The sequence below is a fragment of the Trachypithecus francoisi genome, unplaced genomic scaffold (assembly GCF_009764315.1).
Source record: "Trachypithecus francoisi isolate TF-2019V2 unplaced genomic scaffold, Tfra_2.0 Lachesis_group17, whole genome shotgun sequence".
Lineage (NCBI taxonomy): Eukaryota > Metazoa > Chordata > Mammalia > Primates > Cercopithecidae > Trachypithecus > Trachypithecus francoisi.
In genome coordinates this window covers 80,979,808-81,000,668 of record NW_022681462.1, presented here as the reverse complement: position 1 = coordinate 81,000,668, position 20,861 = coordinate 80,979,808, and the positions used below count along the sequence as shown (strand labels likewise).

The following is a 20,861-nucleotide window of genomic DNA, read 5'->3' as shown; positions in this document are numbered from 1 at the left end:
GTCTTTTGGTCTCTTTCCAGCTCTAGAAATGACTCCCCATTACCACTGCAGATTCCAGATTACATGTTTAATAACATATTTACTGAGGCATCAAATAAAGGGTTCCGGGGGTCTCTAAAGAGCTGGAGCTACAAGGCTAGGCAGGGTTAGAGTAACAAATGTGTCTATGAAGAGTGGGGTTGAGTGGCATTTGCTGGGATATGGGTGTAAAGTTGATAAGGTCATGAAAGTTCAACAGATATTTATGGAGTGCCTAGTATGTGGTGGGAATAAGACTATTATCAAGGGCTCTAAAGCAGTCAGTGTACATTTTAGAGTGAAGGGAGCATTGAAGGGTGCTAGTCCTCTTAAGTTCTGACCGGCAACCCAACCCCGTGGAAACTGGTGTGCCCACTTTAGGAAGTTGTCTGACCGTTCCAGGGCCAAGCTGCATCACTGCAAGGTGGAAACGATGGAGTGAGGCCACCTTAGAGCCGATGTGCCTTCCAGGACAGGTAGGAGTTCCAGATAACAGCAACACATTGGACAACGGCCAACCTAAGGAACAGGAATAACACGGTGAAGAGGAGGAAAGCTAAGCAGTGAGCAAGGGCTGGAGATGAGAGCATGAAATGGAAAAGGAGGGATCATGTCAGAAGATTGGCAGGTTTAGGTCTCTTTCCTTCAGCGACTTTTTTTTTGAGATGGAGTCTCCTCTGTCGCCCAGGCTGGAGTGCAGTAGTGCGATCTTGGCTCACTGCCTCCCGGGTTCAATCAATTCTCCTACCTCAGCCTCCCAAGTAGCTGGGACTACAGGTGTGCTCCACCACACCTGGCTAATTTTTGTATTTTTAGTAGAGACAGGGTTTCACCATGCTGGCCAGGCTGGTCTCAAACACCTGACCTCAAGTGATCTACCCACCTCGGCCTCCCAAAGTGCTGGGATTACAGGTGTGAGCCACTGCGCCCAGCCCCTTCAGTGCCCTGTGAAGGGCCTGTGTGGCTTGAACTAAAGGACAACTGGCTCAAATTCTAGTGCCATCCCAGAACTCTGTTTCCTGGCTGAGAGCCTCAAAGGCTAAATATTTAGTGGCTGTCTTGCCACATGTAGCTCTGTTAATCACAGAAAGGGCCCCTATCTGTCCTGTACCAGCTGAGACTTCATCTTCCAAAATGTATGGACTACCATATAAAGTAGCATCTTTTTGTTTTAAATTAACCTTGCTCTGGTTTCAAAGAGTGTTGTAAAGGACCCTAATGTTTAGGATTTGGTTCCTAAGTCTGTATTCCTTTTTTGTTTTCTGTATTTTTTTTTTTTTAAATGGAGTCTCACTCTGTTGCCCAGGCTGGAGTGTGGTGGTGCGATCTTGGCTCACTGCAACCTCTGCATCCCGGGTTCAAGCAATTCTCCTGCCTCAGCCTCCCGAGTAGCTGGGACTACAGGCACCTGCTACCACGCCCAGCTAATTTTTGTATTTTTAGTAGAGACAGGGTTTCACCATATTGGTCAGGCTGGTCTCGAATTCCTGACCTTGTGATCCACCCGCCTCAGCCTCCCAAAGTGTTGGGATTACAGGCATGAGCCACTGCGCCCAGCCTTTTTTTTTTTTTTTTTTTTTTTGGAGACAGGGTCTCACTCTGTCACCAGGCTCTGAAATGCAGTGGCACAATCTTGGCTCACAGCAACCTCCATCTCTCGGGCTCAGGTGATCCTCCCACCTCAGCCTCCCGAGTAGCTGGGACTACAGGCATATGTTACCATGTGCCTGGCTAATTTTTTGTATTTTCTGTAGAGATGAGGTCTCACTATATTGCCTAGGCTGGTATCAAACTCCTAGACCCAAGCAAACCTCTTGCCTCAGCCCCCAAAGTGCTAGAATCACAGGTGTGAGCCACCATGCCCAGCCAGTCTGTATTCGTTTTAGCTATGTTATTCATGTACATTTTGGCCATGTTCCCTCTGAAGAATTCCATATTTTCCCCTGTTCCCACGATCCCTCACCTCCAAGCATTTGAACCACACATCTTCAGTTCCACTATCTTTTTGGGTGCAGTTCAGCAACTGTCTTTATCGTGAGTGTCTGGCCAGGCTTCTACTTGGCTTTCTGGTCTACCTCTCTGTCTAACCTAGGCTGCAGCACCCCAGCCACTGTCCCTCCAGATACGCCATCAAAGGCGGAGCCCCAGGTGGGATGGAGACAAGGGTGGTAGAAGCAGGATCCTCCCTAGGGAGATGAAGAAGGTCAGTGGGCAGACACTCTGGGACGGTTTCTGGAAATGGCAAGGCATCTGAATAACACGCTTGGGAATCTGAGGAACTCTGATCAGGGCTCAGTGTTCCAGTTGGGGGTCTAAGGTAGCTCAAGGTTGAAATGAGAATCATTTTGTCTCCAACTGTTGGTAACGTGGGTCTACCTTGATGGGTGGGGTAGGGGTGTGACATACCTGTAATGAAGGGGGACCAGGTAGAAGTTGGCTAACTGCACAGCAGGCCATAGCTGCAAGAGAGAAGGTAAAGGTTGGATGGCTGCCCCACCACCTGACCCCAGACTCACTGTCTTGCCTGGCCCTACCCCAACTTCTGCACATAAGAAAAAGGTGAACAATTGGGTGATGGCTTCCCTATTTATGGTGCCCATCCTGGGAATGAAAGAGTAATCCCAACGGAAGGGCTTCCCATGTCAGGAGGACCCCCAATCCCAGGACAGTTCTAGACTTAAGGAAGCAGAAGAACAAGCAGTTGAGGTGTCAGCTCTTACATAGTAGTTGGTGATAAGGGCATCAGGATAATCCTGGGGAGACAGAGAAGGAACAAATTAACACTTGCACCTCCAAGCAGCTCCCACTTCCCAGTGTGAATGATAGACTTGGGTTCAAAGAGCACATTCCTGCACCATAACCCTGAGCTCCTCTCCTTCATGGCCTGGGACTCTACCTGCACTTACCCCCTTTTTTATCCCTGTAAAACCTGTCTCCTTCCCTTGGGCTGTCAGCCTGCTAGCCAGAGACATTCTCCACACCTGCCCAGCTCACCCGCTGTAGTTTGGCCCAGTTGTCCTTGGCTGACAGTCCATTGAGTGCCCCTACCAGTGGGAGAAAGCAGCCTAGAAAACACGGGGCAAAGCCCCCCTAGGGAAGAGAAATGAAAGTCCTATGAGTGCTGAAATCCCCACCTACCCCCAACACAGCTCACCCTCCCCACTCCGTTCTCCTGCTCACCTGATCCAACATCATCTTTTTCAGTGCATCCACCTTGGTGGTGCCAGGGATGAACCGATCCAAAACCTTGTACCAGCCTCCTACCACAGGGCCCTGGAAGTAAACCCCAGATAGCAGCAGGCTGCAGTGAGGGAGCACTAGGCCTCTACCTCACTAAGCTCCCCACCCCAAGTATCAGAAACCCTTAGGGGAAGTGGCAGGTTGGCTTAGGTGTGACAGTCCAAGGGAAGCCAAAGGATGACAAAGAACTAAGACTACTGTTGAGTCCACTGAAGCCCTGCTGAGGGGAGCACTTACCACAAAGCCACAGCCCAGGGACATCATGGTCAGAGTCCGGCCTCTCTGGTGTTCCTGCAGACCCCGCCTCTCCACCAGCTGCTGTGAGATAACGTCACCCAGGCCCATCAGGGACCCTATGCAGGGCACACAGGTGTTGTCAGGACATCTTCTGGGATGGGCTGCCATTCCAAGGAAGGAGGGACATCTGCTTACCTCCACTGAGGCTCTGGTACTCTCATCCCCAGGGCTTCATTCTGGAAACAAATGACTAGTCCCTTCCTGCTGCCTCAAAGCCCTCATCTCCCCAAGGATGGTGACACCTCATGTGTATCCTGTCAGAACTGGGATGAGCAGGCCCAGGAACTTTGCATTGAGCAGTAAAGGGAAGTCAGAGTCAGAAAATAAAGAGAGAGGAAGGAGAATTTAAGGCCACAGGGCTGAGAACCACAGACTGTCAGAATCAAAAGGGGCTTTAAGATAATTTAACGCAAACCGCTTATTTTAGAGGTATGGAAACGAAGTCCAGGATCCCACATAACCAGTAAGTGCAGGGCCTATGCAAGAACCAGGTGGCTGGATTCCTAGACACTTCTTTCTAGGACACAGCACAATGAATAAATCGTGTAGAACGGTAGGAAACCCTGTTTTCTCCCCTGATTCCAATGCAGGACCCTGCCAACAGCTTTTACCTTGGTCTAAGAGATCTCTGTTTGTGGAGAACAGCAAAAATAACTCTTTTTTTAGACTGAGTCTCGCTCTGTCTTCCAGGCTGGAGTGCAATGGCATGATCTTGGCTCACTGCAACCTCTGCCTCCCGGATTCAAGCGATTCCCCTGCTTCAGCCTCTCAAGTGACTAGGACTACAGGCACCCGCCACCATGCCTGGCTATTTTTTGTGTTTTTAGCAGAGATGGGGTTTCGCCATGTTGGCCAGGCTGATCTTGAACCCCTGACCTCAGGTGATCTGTTCACCTTGGCTTCTCAAAGGGCTGAGATTACAGCCATGAGCCACTGTGCCTGGCCAGAATAACTCTTTTTCTAAAACAAGAGTGCTGGTCTGGAATTGTGGCTTACACCTGTAATCCCGGCACTCTGGGAGGCTGAGGCAGGAGGATTGCTTGAGCCCAGGAGTTTGAGTCCAGTCTGGGCAATATAGCAAGACCCGACTTCTACAAATTTTTTTTTTAAATAATTAGTTGGGCATGGTGGCACGTGCCTGTAGTCCCAGCTACTCAGGAGGCTGAGGTGGGAGGATCGCTTGAGCCCAGGAAGTCGAGGCTGCAGTGATCACGCCATCACACTGCTGCCTGGGCAACAGAGCAAGACTCTATCTCAAAAAGAAAAAATAACATAAAAGAAGAGTGCTCAAATGGTCATAAGCAGGAAGATGACTGGTTGAGCTGATAAGAGTCCCCACAAGAAAGAGTCTTGGCCACCCCTTAGCACAATCAATCAGCTAAACCGAGATTTCCTCCATTCACAACCTTAGATCAAGTTGGCAATGAATATAGTGGTCATTTCCCCCCCAGGACTCAGCACCTGCTTCCCTTTCCCTAACTGCACAAATACCCAGCTCCAAGCAGCCCTATTTAGACACCCACACCCAGAAACTATGACAGAAATCATCACTGTTTACAGAGCCCCCAGTCCGTTATGGTGGCGTGATGGTTTCTAGCAAATACACACTTACCAGGCCACTTGGGAGTGACCGTATGATTTCCGGCTCGCCTGTCTATCTCACTGAGTAATGAGAGCCCCCCATCCAAACCTGTAGTCACACTGTCCCTGTGCCCTCAATTAGCACTGGGCAAACACATCCTTCTGCCCCATTCCTTGGCCCGGAGCTGGCTCTGACGTCCATGCTGACTGCACACTCACTGCTGTGCTCCTCCTCCACACCCTCTGCCCAGCCCTGCCCCTGAGCAGCCTAGTCAGTGGCAGCTGGGTATGGCTGAGAGCTGGGGCTGGGGCTAGGCACTCATGCCTCACCTGGGCTACTGGCCATGGAGCAGCTCTGGGTACCCCCAATCCTGTCTTGTCTCTCCCTGAAACTCCCAAAGTGGTGGGGGTCTTCCAGAACACTGCGAGACATGACCTCCCAGAGTCAAGGATAGAATCCCAGACACCTTTGTTATCCCATCCCCCCACCATACAGCTAAGCAAGCCCCCAGTAAATGCTCAGAAAATAAAGGGAAAACATCAAATGTACTGCTCCAAACAGCCGGACGACTCTGAGAAAGGGCCTGAAGAACTCCTAAGTCTCCCAAAGGTCCAAGTCGGGTAGAAGGTGAGAGGATGTCTGGGGGAACTGCAGGTTTGCTCCCACCCCCAAGCAATCAGCACTGGGTCCCCTATCCCTCCAGTCAGGGACAAGCTGCTGCTGCTGCAGCCCTGAAGAAAGGGAAGAGTGCGAAGAGTGCTGCCGAGAAGGCCAGGGGATGGTGAGGCAGAAAAGGCAGTTATTTCTGAAATGAAGGGACCAACAGTGTAATGGTCTACTTTGGTAAGGTGTTTACAAAGGGCTCTTACACATTTAATCCTCACAAAAGATCTGGGAGGTAGGTGGTCACACCCCCATTCATTCATTCATTCATTCACTTATTTTTGAGATGAAGTCTCGTTCTGTCGCCCAGGCTGGAGTGCAGTGGTACGATCTCGACTCACTGCAACCTCTGCCTTCCTGGTTCAAGCGATTCTCCTGCCTCAGCCTCCTGAGTAGCTGGGATTACAGGTGCCCACCACCACACCTGGCTGATTTTTGTAGTTTTAGTAGAGATGGGGTTTCACCATTTCACTATGTTGACCAGGTTGGTCTCGAACTCCTGACCCCAAATGATCTGCCCGCCTCGGCCTCCCAAAGTGTTGGGATTACAGGTGTGAGCACCCGGCCTATACCCCCATTTAATCATGAGTCTTAGAGAGATGAGGTGGCTTGGTAAGGAGTGCAGTTGGGACTGAACCCAGTCCTCTCAAGGAGGAGGACCAAGGAGGCCAGGGTATTCCTAGCATGGGCTAGGATGGGCTCAGAGGTCAGTAGCACCAGGAGGCCCTTGTGGCTGCTCCCTGCTAGGTGTTCCTGCCCACGTGAGGCCCCAAAGGGCCTGCATATCAAAGACGTTCCCTAGACTAATGCACTTCCTCTCTGTCTTGACTCCCCCAAATTCCATCACTCTGCTCCTTGTCACCTCGTGGGGATGGCAGGCAGCAGTATTCCTGGGAAAGAAACAGAGAAGTGTGTGTGTTTTCACTCTTCATGACTTGCCAACAGTCACACAACAAGCTAGAGGCAGAGCTTGAATGAAAAGCCAGGTCCCTGACTTCTAGCCCCATAGTTCTGGAAGCCTGCAGCCTTGGAGAAAGATGGAATCAAGGCCCCCAAACTGTGCCCATCAAGCCTGAGGGATTACTAAGTGACAGGGCAGCAGTAGGGTGAGTAGGTGGTGTGTAGATATGCAGTCCCTGACCGTTTATTTCAGAAGAGTGGTGCCCAGGGATTCCTTTGCCCACAGGTATCAGGCCTCCTGTGCCTGCAGCAACTCCAAGGTGGTATAAGGCTTTAGAGCAAGCATAGAGCAAGCCTGCTTTTCCAGCCCAAGTGACCCTTTGGGCAGGAAGAACCCAGACATTCAGATTCCTCACCCCATCTTCCCCAACCCAGAGCCCAAACAGATCCAAACCACCCCAGCCTAGAGCTCCTGGATATATTTGGTTGGTCTGGACTCTCCAGTACTCTGGGCCCACTCCCCTTGGACTTGTTTCTAGGGAGTTGGGACTGGAGGCCTGCAAACACATAATGGCCAGAGGCCTGATGGGCAGGGCGAGGGGCTGCTGGGCAGTGATGCCCAATGACAGGCTGGGCATGGAGCCCAGCGAGCAGATGCTGGCGCAGGTGTGACATCATGCCCCTGGGTAGGTGCCAGTTCTCATGCCGTCACTCCCCACCAGATCCAGAGGCCGGGGGAAGGGAGCCTGCCACTGAGCAGATTGATCTGGGACCACGTCCTGTCCACTAGAGGAAAAGCCCCAACTTCCACACCCTCTTCCCAGGAATGGGTGGGGTCAATTCCCTACTTCTCCTATTTTATTCCTCTACTGACTTTTGTGGCTTTTGAGTCTCATGCGCAGAAGGCAGAGGGGCAAGAAGTGGTTTCTTGGAATGAGGAGCAGGAAGCATGTCCTTCAGTCCAGGAGGCCTGGGTCGGCAGGTATAGCTACTGGCATGAGGCCAGCAGTGCTGCCTTCCTCCTCAGGAGTCACCAAACATTAGTTAGCTGCCTAGGGTAGGGGCTCAGTCTGGCACAGAGCCCAGAGGGAGTGGAAGCCCAGCAGTGGGACGGGAGAGTGGATCCTCTGGGATTATTCTGAATGCTCTCTCATTTCTGGCCTGAACCCATCCTACTGCTAGAAAATGAGACAAAATGGGTAGTTTTGCAGCTTGTCACGTATCTAAGCTCAGATCAGCTGGGGCTGCACTCAGAATCTGGAGGCTCCAGTAGTCTCAAGTGCATGGCAGCATGGCGGGCAGTGCCCTAGGTTATAACGCCAGCTCAACCACGGACTATCTGAGACCTCAGTGCATGACACTCCCACTCCTGCCTCAGTTTCCTTCTCTGCAGTCTCACAGGCTGGACTAGATGGTCTGTAAGGTCTATTGAGCTCTCAACACCCTAGCTTAATTCAGACTCCAGGGAAACCAGTATCTGTAGGAGCTCAGCTGCTCCCACAGCAGGACCGAGTAGACTAAGATGGATGAAGCTCGGCCCTGGGCCCACTGGAGAGTGGAAAGGCCCTCAAAGAAGGAAGGGATAAGGCTGACTCAAACTCTATAGAACATGCAGCAACCCTTTCCCCAGGCTACCCTGTTCCGGACTCTGGCTTGGCCAAAACTGGTATACCGGACATTTCTTTTGAATCATTTCGAATGTTCTTGATTCACCTATTTCTTACTCCAGACATTACTCTAGTAATGACAGATTCTTGCTTCAGGCCTATGCCACACCTGGACCTTTGCTATTGATGGCTTCAGTGACTATGCATATGCAAACTAGTAGCGGAGGGGAGTTATTCCATGAGGTGAATTTTTTTTTTTTTTTTTGAGATGGAGTCTCGCTCTGTTGCCCAGGCTGGAGTGCAGTGGCACGACCTCAGCTCACTGCAACCTCTGCCTTGCAGGTTCAAGCAATTCTCCTGTCTTGGCCTCCTGAGTAGCTGGGACTACAGGCACCTGCCACCAAGCCCAGCTAATTTTTGTATTTTTAGTAGAGATGGGGTTTCACCTTGTTGGTCAGGCTGGTCTTGAACTCCTGACCTCAGGTGATCTACCCACCTCAGCCTTCCAAAGTGCAGGGATTATAGGATTACAGGCGTGAGCCACTGCGCCTGGTCTATTTTTTTTTTTTTTTTTTTTTGAGATGGAGTCTCACTCTGTCGCCCAGGCTGGAGTTCAGTGGCGTGATCTTGGTTCATTGCAACCTCTGCCTCCTGGGTTCAAGCAATTCTCCTGCCTCAGCCTCCTGAGTAGCTGGGATTACAGGCATGCACCACCATGCCCAGCTAATTTTTGTATTTTTAGTAGAAATGGGACTTCACCATGTTGGCCAGGCTGGTCTCAAACTCCTGACCTCAAATGATCTGCCCGTCTTGGCCTCCCAAAGTGCTGGCGAGCCACCATACCCAGCCTGGGGTGAGTCTTTGGAATCTTTGACCAATGTGGGATGGGAGTGGTAGATAAAGGTTTCTTCTTTTCTCTAGAAATAGCTATTCATCCAGACAGTCCTAAGGAGTATTTTTCTTTCCTTTTTTTTTTTGAGATGGAGTCTCGTTCTGTCACCCAGGCTGGAATACAGTGGTGCGATCTCAGCTCACTGCAACCTCCACCTCCCAGGCTCAAGCAATTCTCCTGCCTCAGCCTCCTGAGTAGCTAGGATTACAGGGGCCCGCCACCATGCCCAGCTAATTTTTGTATTTCTAGTGGAGATGGGGTTTCACCATGTTGGCCAGGTTGGTCTCAAACTTCCAACCTCAGGTGATCCGCCCACCTCAGCCTCCCAAAGTGCTGGGATTACAGGTGTGAGCCACCATGCCCAGCCACTTTAAGGAGTATTTCAAAAAGCTTATCAGTTCCAAGGGACTGAGCAACAGCTGCCCTTAGCAGGGACTTGTTCAATAATACACCCTTATAGTGGCTCTCCATCTTTCCCTCAATGGGATCATTTCCTACTCCCTAACAAGGTATCTGCACATAAGCTTCAGGCTCTGCTTTCTGGAACCCAAGGCTAAGATGGTTATCCATGTTCAGATTATGGCAAGTGGAACAAACCTAACCCAAACGCCACTATAAAAAGAATACAGCTTGGGCAATATGGCAAAACCCCATCTCTACCAAAAAACAAAAGAAATTAGCTGGCATGGTGGTGCAAGCCTGCAGTCCCAACCACTCAGGAGGCTAAGGCAGAGGATCCTCTGTTGCCCAGGCTGGAGTGCAGTGGCACAGTCACAGTTCAGGATGGGATCATGCCACTGCACTCCAGCCTGGGCAAAAGAGCAAGACCCTGTCTCAAATAATAATAATAAATAATAATAATATAGTTTATTGTGCCTGGGTTGCCAACACTTATAGAAAGAACCAACCTGTTGAGTCTTTAAGTTTATGGAGCATTTAAAAACATTTCCAGGTGGGGCACAGTGGCTCACACCTGTAATCCTAGCACTCTGGGAGGCCGAGGTGGGTGGATCACTTGAGGTCAGGAATTCAAGACTAGCCTGGCCAACATGGAGAAAGCCCGTCTCTACTAAAAATACAAAGAAGTAGCCTGGTGTGGTGGTGTGCACCTGTAGTCCCAGCTACTCAGGAGGCTGAAGCATGAGAACTGCTTAAACCCAGGAGGTGGAGGTTGCAGTGAGCAGTGAGCACCACTGCTCCCCAACCTGGACAACAGGGTGAAACTTTGTCTCAAAAAATAAAAAAAAGAAAGAAAGAAAAAGGCCAGGCTCAGTGGCTCACGCCTGTAATCCCAGGACTTTGGGAGGCCGAGGTGGGCGAATCACAAGGTAAAGTGTTTGAGACCAGCCTGGCCAACATGGTGAAACCCCATCTCTACTAAAAACACAAAAAATTAGCTGGGCGTAGTGACAGGCACTTGTAATCCCAGTTACTCGGGAGGATGAGGCAGGAGAATCGCTTGAATCTGGGAGGTGGAGGTTGCAGAGTGAGTCGAGATCACGCCACCGCACTCCAGCCTGGGCAACAGTGCAAGACTCTGTCTCGAAGAAAAAAAAAAAAAAAAGAAAAAAAATTTCCAAAACCTTTTCACAGTGATACTCCTATACTGACCCCATGAGGTCATATAACTAAACTCAAGAATTTTTAGTTGGGACTGGAGGCCTGCAAAAAATTGACTTTTTTTTTTTTTTGAGATGGAGTTTCACTCTTGTTGCCCAGGCTGGAGTGCAATGGCATGATCTTGGCTCACCGCAACCTCTGCCTCGTGAGTTCAAGTGATTCTCCTGCCTCAGCCTCCCAAGTAGCTGGGATTACGGGCATGCACCATCATGCCCGGCTAATTTTGTATTTTTAGTAGAGACGGGGTTTCTTTCACCATGTTGGTCAGGCTGGTCTCGAACTCCTGACCTCAGGTAATCTGCCCGCCTTGGCCTCCCAAAGTGCCACCGTGCCTGACCCTTTGCCCATTTTAAAAATTTGATTTTTTTTTTTTTTTTGGTGATGGAGTCTCGCTCTGTTGCCAAGGCTAGAGTGCAATGGCACGATCTTGGCTCAATGCACCCTCTACCTCCTGGGTTCAAGCAATTCTCCTGCCTCAGCCTCCTGAGTAGCTGGGATTACAGGCATGTACCACTACACCAGGCTAATATATATATATATATATATAATTTTTTTTTTTTTTTGAGATGGAGTCTTGCTCTGTTGCCCAGGCTGGAGTGCAGTGGCGCGATCTTGGCTCACTGCAAGCTCTGCCTCCCGGGTTCACGCCATTCTCCTGGCTCAGCCTCCCAAGTAGCTGGGACTACAGGTGCCCGCCACCATGCCTGGCTAATTTTTTTTTTTGTATTTTTAGTAGATGGGGTTTCACCATGTTAGCCAGGTTGGTCTCAATCTCCTGACCTCGTGATCCTCCCACCTCAGCCTCCCAAAGTGCTGGGATTACAGGCGTGAGCCACCACACCCAGCCCCTAAACTCAAGTTTTAAAAGAGGAAACTGATGCTCAAAGAAGTTTACTGACTTGTCCTGATTAATGCACCTACTAGGTGCTATGGCTTTAAGATTCACATCCTGGTCTTCTAAGTCTGAAATCTCTGTACTGTTTTCCAGTGTGATGAGCTATCCCATGGGACCTTAGGAACTACTGTGCTGGAGTCCAAAAATGGCTCAGTGAACTAAAGCCACTTTCACCTTTTATTTGTAGTTTAATCCAAATACACTGAACAGCAGGGAAGGAAAAGTCTGAATGGTCTGAAACAGTCTGGGAAAAGTGCTGAGAGGCTACATTTTGCTTCAGGTCTGAGCTGGGACGTCAGCATAGCCTCAGTCGCTGTGGAGGTGAAGGGCTCCAGCACCAAGAGCCCAGAACTCCAGCCACATGTCGGCACCTAGGCCTCCTTGGAGCTCTAGCTCCTGCCCTTGTCAGCTGCAGATACCTTGGGTAGGGAAATATAAGGACTCTTTCCCTCCTTATTCTTGATGACCACAAGGGGGAACCTTCCATCCGGCAGTTATGGGCCCTGAGGGAATCAGAGCCTGGGCAAAGGGCCCAGCGTGTCAGTTCCCATCACAGCCACACTGTCCAGCATGAGTCACCACACACGCAGCCAGGTGAGTCATACAGGCTGACGGACACTGAGGACAGGACGAGAGGTGGTTGGGCACCAGAGACTGGAGAGGGGCCCAGGGAAGGGCCAAAGAATCCATCTCCTGGCCATTCATGCAGTTAAGTTTCTGTGCTGATGTAGGGCTATTCTGGTTACAGGATCCCTATTCCACTCTGGCTTTCAGTAGCCCCCCAATCCCTTCTTCTCAGAAGCCCAGTCATCACTAGAATCTTGTTCCCCTCCTCTAAACATGGGCAAGACCTCATTTAATGTGATCACTCTTTGTACCCCAAATGTTCTAAGGCCTTCTGTCATTCCCCCTATACGACTTACTTATCTTCGTGCCATCCTCTTACATTAATTAACTTGCAAAATGAAGATGGTAACAAATGCAGGTAGGTCACTGCATTACCTCTGTGAGGTTAGCACTCAATCACTGCATTTGGAGTGATGGTATCTGATCACTCCAAATGGATCAGGATGGAGTGATCAGATACCAATATACTAACCTTGGTTAGTATATTGTTTGGAGATACATATTTAGGCAGTAAATGATAAGAAAAGCAAATGAATGATATAAACAAAACTCTGGAAATTTTGGGTGAATTAGGGAGAGGCACTCAAGAGGTCTCAAAGCTGATCACTGACACAGGAGTGTTCAGTTTTAATGCCATTTAAACTGTACATACACGTCTTAATCATTCTTTTGTATGTTTCACAATAAAGAATACCAAGAAAAACTGGGGTAAGAGTCTTGATTCAGCACTTATTAGGTGTGATCTAACATGGACTCAAGTAACCCTCCTAGCTCACACACCTTTGTGGGGGCCCTATGCCATAATGTATATGAAAGTGTTTTGCATACAGTAAAATGTTAGTTTTCCAAGTAGAGGCCTCCTGGGGCAATGCCTTTATCCTTCAGGATTGACTGTTCAGCTTTTTGAGGACTTTGAAATCCTAAAACCCTACTGCACAGCTTGGCCAACTATGCATACCCCTTAAAAACAGCCTTCGGCGCCACCCTCCAAAACAGACTGGGGACAGTGTGGGATGAAAGACAGCCAACCCTTCAAGAGAGCTGAATAGAAACAGGAAGTAAGGGTGGTGCAGTGGGGCAAGCCTCTGGCTTCCAAATCAGTCTGCCCTGGTCCCACTCAAGTCCTAGAGGGACACTCACCAGCTGTCAGGACCTGTACTTTCCACGGGTGAGCAGCCAGGGCCCGCTGGTATGCCCGCCAAAGTGCCATGCTTCCTGTCAAGCCAAGAGGAGAGGGGGTCACCCCTACTGTCCCTCTCCACGACTAAGAAGTCGCCTGACACTCCCTTGTGCCCACTCCCTTCCCCTTCCCACTTCCAGTGTGACTTAAAGTGACAGAGGCCACATGAGGGATGCTTCCCAGACAGCTTCCTGTGGCAGGAGTCGGCTTAGACAATTGGGGAAGAGAGAAAGGCTGTGGGAAGCTATGGCCTCCTGGTAGCAGCCACAAGCCACCTCACTCTCAGTCCTGAAGCCGGACCACCTGGAGGCCTCCGTTCCCGAACGAGACAAGCATGAGGACAGCTTTGCTCTGGCTTCTACCCAGAGCTTGGGTGCCTCAAAAGATAGCTTGGTCTGTGTCAGATTCAGACTTGGTTGGAAACAGTTTGTAACCTTCCTGAGTCCAGCTCCAGACCGAAAACAGGGCCCGTCACTGACCGGATATACGATGACCACACGCTTTGTGGGCACTCATGGCTTGCGACGCTTTGAGCCAGAGACCGCAGATCACCCGCCACTCACCTGAGCGCGAGCTGGGCGCGGAGGCTCCCTCCCACGTGATAGGCTGGCCTAGGAACTTCCGCCACAAGCTCCGCCCCTTCCGCCCAGCGTCCTTCGGATTTTGCCGCCAGGGTAGGAATGAGTGGAACGAGTCGTGAATACCCGTGGAGAGCGGCCTAACTTCGGCCACCCACTCCGTGAGCGACCCCTTTTCCAGCGGGACTGTGCCGGACCCTGGTGTGGGGCCCGCCAGCCATATTTCTCACCTGAGTTGGACCCTCTGCCTCCTCCTGCCCCTTCTCTCCCCTCGAGGCCCGGGCCTCTCTCAATCCAGTAGTCTCATTGTTCAGCCCATCCTCCGCCCGTAACTGGCCGTAACTACGATCCTTGTCTCAACAATCGTAGTTAGGGAACTATAAGTTATGGTTAAGTGCGTGTTTTGTCTCTAGGTTCTTCATTGGCCTCAACTGTGAGCTCATGAGCGGGTAAAACTGGGGTCGTTCATATTTGTCCTCATAGCAACTATTTCAGTGCTTTGCCGCAAACAGCCACTTAAGAAATACTGCATATGTATGATTCTTCCACAGAAAGCATTGGAATTAGAACTTCAGAAGACATTAGGTATTGGCTCCCAAACTAACAGGCTGCATGTGCAGCCTTGGTCATGACTAGACTTGATCTGCATCTAATGAGGGAGGTTACACTATTGACTTTCAAAACTCGGCTCCTCAGTTCTAGGGATTTTTCAGATATTTGTGTGTGGGGATGAGAGGGGCAGCATTATTACAGCTGCTTCTCCAACTTTTTTTAAGTATATACTTCTCAAAAGACCCATTTTTAACAATGGGGCCCACAACTGCATGTTTGAAAACCATAGCTAGGTGATTTCTTAATCCCCTTCCAGCTCTAACAGAGTCTGTGAATACAGAGCAATATCCTTTCCAGAGCGTTGGAAATGTCTACAATATCCCTGGCAATGGACTTGTCAGGCTGCAGACTTTACTTATCTCCAGGGAGCCCACACGTCAGGAGGCACACTCTTTCAGGCTCTCCACCTGCCCAGCTCCACCCCCAATTTACTCAATTCCTTTATGATTAAGGCAGGGAGACTCCTGCCACAAATCCTGGAGAAACAGAGTAGGGAAGCAAGAGAAGTCAGTGTCACAAACATTTAACTAAAACACTACTTGCAAGACAGCATGCTAGAGGAGTGAACTGGCACAAGTAAATGTAATAGGAGACCAAATGTGGCAGGCTGTAAAGTTATATTCTGAAGTTAGACTGAGTTCAAATCCCCAGCACCACCACTTACTAGTTAATGTGACCTTGACCTTTTACAGACAGCCTACCCTCTCCAACTCTTTTATCATTAAAATGGCAATACCTACCTCACAAAAGTGACATGTGCAAAGTGCTTAAAATGGATCAAGTGCTTAATGCTTGTTTATCCTTTTTCCTTCCTTCCCCCTTGGGAACATAAGGAAGGGAGACTATTTTTTACTGGAGAAAACTGGGAAGCTCTTTGGTGAAGGTGGAATTTGAGCTGGGACCTTTCTGAAGGATGAATTGAACTCAGATGAAAATGGTGGAAAAAGACACTCTGGCGAAGGGAGGAGTATGAGAAGAGGAATAAAGGTAGAGAAGTGTATGAACAATGGATAGTATGAAGCGGATATATTGGCAGGTAGCGTTAGAAAGAGAAAAGGCTTCTGGTAGAGAAAAAGAACAAGGTCAAGATCAGGGCTGAGACTCAGTTGCAGAAGCAGGGCTGCCAGCACCAACCTACAGCCTCAAGTGCAGATCCCCAGGTCTCATCTTTTCTACCACTGAAAATAGGAAGGGGGCTGCCCTGTAGAATTGAGTAAAGCTTCTCTCCAACAGAAGGCACTTGCCTAACAGCTCAAAAAACAAAACTGGCTCAATGTGAGCTGGATCCCAATAGGGTTGCGCAAGCTTCTTTGCACTGACATGGGTTGTGGTCTCTGCTGTTGATGGACCTGGGTTTCCTCCAGGTCTGTTTTCTCATCTTTACAGGATGGGGTCTCGCTCCATCACCCAGGCTGGAGTGCAGTGGCAGGATCTCGGCTCATTGCAACCTCCACCTCCCAGGTTCAAATGATTCTTCTGCCTCAGCCTCCCGAGTAGCTGGGATTACAGGTATGCACCACCATACCTGGCTAATTTTTTATATTTTTGGTAGAGACAGGGTTTCACCATGTGTTGGCCAGGCTGGTCTCTAACTCCTGACCTTAAGTGATCTGCCTGCCTTGTCTCCCAAAGTGTTGGGATTACAGGCATGAGCCACCACACCTGACCGGGACTAAACTTGATCCCTTCTTAAAGGAGATTTTCTGATAGATGAAGTCCCTACACGACATATTTGGCCAGTCTAGAATGCCAGAGTGTTTTGTTTCAGGTAGGCACTGATCTCATTTCCACTCTCTCCAAAAAGCAGCTGCCTGTTTTTTTCTATTTCCTGAGGTCATCCAACTATTTCCCTCCAAAACCCAGCCTACACTCCTAGGCATTTCAAGACCATGGTTTGCCTATTTCTCATCACTGGGGTGTATCCTTGCTTAGGAGGCAGTATCATAGTCACTGTGAGTCTGCAGCATCCCACAAGAAGCCTCTAACAAGATGAGATACAACATTACTGTACTTGGGTTCTGAACACCTCCTATACACAGAACTGAAGTAGGTAAACATTCTAATAAGTCAACAATGTGACAGTATAATGAAGGATCAAAAATCATGACGTGTAAAAGAATGGTTGAAGTAACTGAAGATATTTAATCTAGAGAAGATTTGGGAAACACATGATAGGTATGGTTAAATACTTAACAGGGCAATCACAGGGAAGATGACTGGATTTCCTTACACCCATGAGTGAAATTTATAGAAGTATACTCTGACTTGATATAAAGGAAGATTTTAAAAAACATGACTGTTCAGGAGTGTTCAAGTAGGGTCAGATGACCAGTGATTGGGAATACTTCGTAAGCAGGAGCAAGTAAGATCTGAGCCACTGTTCTATCAGTAGGGTGTCTGTGGTGTTCCTTGGTCAAAGAAGTACTCTAAGCAACTTCAGTCTCACAAATTACTATCACCCTTGTGGGCATACATGATGGTTACCCTAAAGAGGAAGTTTCAGAAGGCAGTAATATTGGATCCTGGAATAGTCAGACAGGAGCCTTCATGCAGATACCCTTTTCAATTCTCCATACACCCATTCACAAGTGGTCGCAAAAACACCCAGTACCTTTACTTGGCTTTACCCACTTAACAATATGCTCAATATGAGCAGTTTGACTCCCAAGCCTAGGTCAGGCCTGAGTGTTTCTCATGAGCCATAGTCTTAGGCTGAGGAGCCTTGAGAGTTGGTGGAGGGAGAGCCCCCCTGCCCGCAGGGGGCTGTGATCACAGAAGTCTGTAGAAAGAGTGGGATCTAAGGAGTCCTGGGGAGGCAGGCCTAAAGGTCCAGGCCTGGCATGATCACTGTCCAGGGAAGGCCCCCAGTTCCTATGGCTCTGTGCATAGGGGCCATTTGTTCTTGACCGACTTCACTCCAAGGATGAGGTGTGGGCCAAGGCTAGGGAGTGGGCAGAAGGCGATGGCTGGTTGGAGAGAAGCCAGGCCGTCTAGTGGGGGAGGATGGTTGGAACATAGCATTGAAGTGGGCTCGGCTTTCAAGCTGCATACGGTGGCCCAGTGGGGAGGCGAGTCCACGGACAAAATGGATTCGAACCAGCCCTGACTGCCCCCCAGATACCAGCCATCCATAGGAGTCCAGGTTTGGGCTGAAACGTACCTGTGAAGAGAACAGAAAGAGAGAGATGCTTATGGGTGGTGCTTTAGGGTGACTCTAGCTATATGAACAAAAAAAATGAGCCACAATCTGAAAGGACAGGACCATGAGGGGTGAGACAGGTAAGAATGAGAAGCCAGTGAATGAGGTACGTCTGTCATGCTCTGGAGGAGGAGGCTGTCATCTGTGCAACCTTTTCATCTCCCATTTCATCAGCCCCAGGCCCAGAACTGGGGGAAAATGAGAGTGGAGGGTGGAGAGGATAAAAGACTACCTTATGAATAGCCTCCAGCTGCAGCCTGTCCAGGCAGAGTTGAGAATGCCCCTCTCCCTCCTGCATGCGCAGCATTGGTTCTCTACGGAGCAGATCATGGAATGAACCCTGGGGAAGGGAAATGGAAGAGGAGGGAAGAAAGTGAGAGGCTCCTTTTTTTATTTTTATTTACTTTTTTTTTTTTTTTTGAGACAGAGTCTTGCTCTGTCGCCCAGGCTGGAGTGCAGTGGTGCGATCTCGGCAGCTCACTGCAACCTCTGCTTCCCGGGTTCAAGCGATTCTCCCACCTCAGCCTCCTGAGTAGCTGGGATTACAGGTGCCCACCACCATGCCCGGCTAATTTTTTGTATTTTTAGTAGAGACAGGGTTTCGCCATGTTGGTCAGGCTGGTCTTGAACTGTCCATCTCAGCCTCCCAAAGTGCTAGGATTACAGGCATGAACCACTACGCCTGGCCCCTTTTTTTTTTTTTTTTTTGAGACGGAGTCTTGCTGTGTTGCCAGGCTGGAGTGCAGTGGTGCGATCTCAGCTTACTGCAACCTCCACCTCCTGGGTTCAAGCGATTCTCCTACCTCAGCCTCCTGAACAGCTGGGACTACTGGCATGTACCACCATGCCCAGCTAATTTTTGTATTTTTAGTAGAGACGGGGGTTTCACCATGTTGGCCAGGATGGTCTCAATCTCTTGACCTCATGATCTGCCCGCCTTGGCCCCCCAAAGTGCTGGGATTACAGGCATGAGCCACCATGCCTGGCCGAGGCTCCTTAGTTTTATATCTTTGTGCTGAACTCAGGACTGCGTACTATACAAAGGCTAAAGTTTTCTACCTTTTCTAATACCACACCCATTCTCCTGGCCTCAGCTTACCAAATCTGTGTCTTGAAAGAGCAAGTAGTGATGGTTGACAGTTTCAGTATAAGTTCGAGCCTTGGGAGGGTTGGGGACCCCAGATGAAGCAGAAGAATGGTCTGGACCTTCAGGACTGTCCTGATACGGTATCAGATCTGCTTTATATATAGGCTGGAAAGCAGACCATGAAATTAGGTTCTATAATACTACAGACAGAATAAAAGCAGAGGAAAGTGGTTTGGGCAGGAAAGGCTTAAAGACAGAAGAAAGTAGTATCTTTAAATATATGCTCAGATGCAGTAGGGTAGGGAAGGTTATACACAAGTCTGTGCTAAGACTTCCTGGGATAATATCAGGGCCGGGAGACCTAGCACTAATTTGTACTCTACCAGAATTTGGGAGGGCATGTGGGTTAGGACCCAACAGCTGCTGTTAGATGTTCATATACGTACAAATCTTCGCTCTACAGGTCGCTTGACATTTATTGGATTCAGTGCCATATCTGGCAATATAGCAGCAATGAGCTCCCCGGATATATCTCCTGCAGCTATCGTCCCAAGCCAGTCGGATCCTGAAAGACTCTAATAGAAAGAGACGGATTTCATTCATTCATTCATTCATTCATTCATATATTCATTCAGAGCTATGAACTGGTAACAACTGCACAGTCTGAGACACACACAAACAAAACTGAGTTTATCATAACTGACAGCCCTGATCGATAGAGTTACCACATACCTATCTTCTCCTACCCAAAACTACTGCCTCTTTCTGACACTAATAGTGCATAAATGAGCCATTTTCCTGTGTAATGAAGACTGCAGAAGAAAGGGGGGGGCTCACCCAAACGGTGCCTTTTCTAGGAGCAGTGAAGTAGGCCTTGAAACCAAGGTAACCAGCGTCAATATAATGAATCCCACAGAGTCCATAACTGTTAAAAGAGAAATAAATTTAAACCTTCCTTTTCTTTAGATTCATTTCTTCTCCTTAACCTCTTCCAGAATTTAAACCACCTCAGTGAACCAACTCTCTACCCTCCTCTCCCCACAACAATCTGGCATGCTTTGCACTCCAACCCTTAGGGCCTGTCCCTAGAGGTCCTATCTCCATCTTGCCGTACGAGGCATAGCAGTTGTCCTGAGCCACAGTGACACCGTTGTAGGGGAGCAGCCAGGCCAGTTCTGTACTCAAGAAGCGCTTGATAGAGTTTATGGGTTCGTAAGGTCGTCGAAGGTCCCAAAATTTGATTTTCCGGTCACTCCCCGCAGAGACAAGGAAATGGCTGTAAAAAGATGGGAGAAGGTCAAATCCGAACAAATGTTGAAGAGTCAGCCTGTCACAGTCTTCATCTTCCCCCTCCACACATCTCCTATTCCATACCTGTTAGCTTTGCACCATTGAAGAGTACGTACAGCCTGGTCATGGGCTAGGAAACACTGGAAGGGGTAGAGCTTTAAGGAGCCATCAGAGAGCCGTATCCGCTGCAGGGGTGAGTTAGTGGGAAGGTTCCAGAAAACCACCATGCCTGACATAGGGACAGAATGTGCAAGCATTAAAAGCAAGTTCTCTCTTCCTTGCTCTAATTTCTTTCTCTGAGCGCCTAGGACCTGTCTTCTACCCTCAGATCCAAACCACTATGAAAGGATATGGGGATCCTGATTAGCTATCCAGCATTCCCTCTAGGGCTTACAGACTCAACATGATATTTTAACCCCAATTCTCTTCAACAAAAAAGTAATAGCTTTGTCTGGAATCTACAGTTGAAAAATGATAGGGTGAACACACCTAGTACACAGAGTAGAATGCACCTCTCTCTACTCTCTATAAATAAATCAAGAAACTTTTTTTTTTTTTTTTTTTTTTTTGAGAC

General features: G+C 49.1%; 2 protein-coding genes across 8 annotated transcripts in view; both read right to left on the bottom strand.

Annotated features, from left to right (window-relative positions):
• Window positions 1-52: 52 nt before the first annotated feature.
• On the bottom strand, window positions 53-14,164 carry MPV17 (mitochondrial inner membrane protein MPV17). Of its 7 annotated transcripts, none has more exons than XM_033176241.1 (8): window positions 14,085-14,162; window positions 13,482-13,556; window positions 3,496-3,611; window positions 3,199-3,291; window positions 3,013-3,108; window positions 2,739-2,771; window positions 2,425-2,477; window positions 53-537 (listed from the first exon to the last, which is right to left on the bottom strand). In XM_033176241.1, exons 2-8 carry the CDS (start codon window positions 13,549-13,551, stop codon window positions 468-470), a joined length of 531 nt encoding a protein of 176 aa, XP_033032132.1. In that variant the 5' UTR covers window positions 13,552-13,556; window positions 14,085-14,162; the 3' UTR covers window positions 53-467. The 7 variants fall into 7 exon arrangements, with proteins under 7 accessions (XP_033032132.1, XP_033032127.1, XP_033032130.1 ...); XM_033176236.1 differs by lacking the exon at window positions 14,085-14,162 and adding an exon at window positions 14,001-14,020 and having other exon boundaries at window positions 3,496-3,656; XM_033176239.1 differs by lacking the exon at window positions 14,085-14,162 and adding an exon at window positions 14,001-14,020.
• A 2,664-nt stretch (window positions 14,165-16,828) lies between these two features.
• The window catches only part of GTF3C2 (general transcription factor IIIC subunit 2), a 30,135-nt gene continuing 26,102 nt past the window's right edge, over window positions 16,829-20,861 (bottom strand). The window contains exons 13-19 of the mRNA XM_033176235.1: window positions 20,372-20,516; window positions 20,112-20,273; window positions 19,835-19,922; window positions 19,444-19,572; window positions 19,010-19,162; window positions 18,143-18,250; window positions 16,829-17,871 (exon numbers count right to left, since the gene is read on the bottom strand). Of these exons, the coding sequence (XP_033032126.1) occupies window positions 17,653-17,871; window positions 18,143-18,250; window positions 19,010-19,162; window positions 19,444-19,572; window positions 19,835-19,922; window positions 20,112-20,273; window positions 20,372-20,516 (1,004 nt within the window). The 3' untranslated portion in view covers window positions 16,829-17,652. The remainder of the gene's footprint in view (window positions 17,872-18,142; window positions 18,251-19,009; window positions 19,163-19,443; window positions 19,573-19,834; window positions 19,923-20,111; window positions 20,274-20,371; window positions 20,517-20,861) is intronic.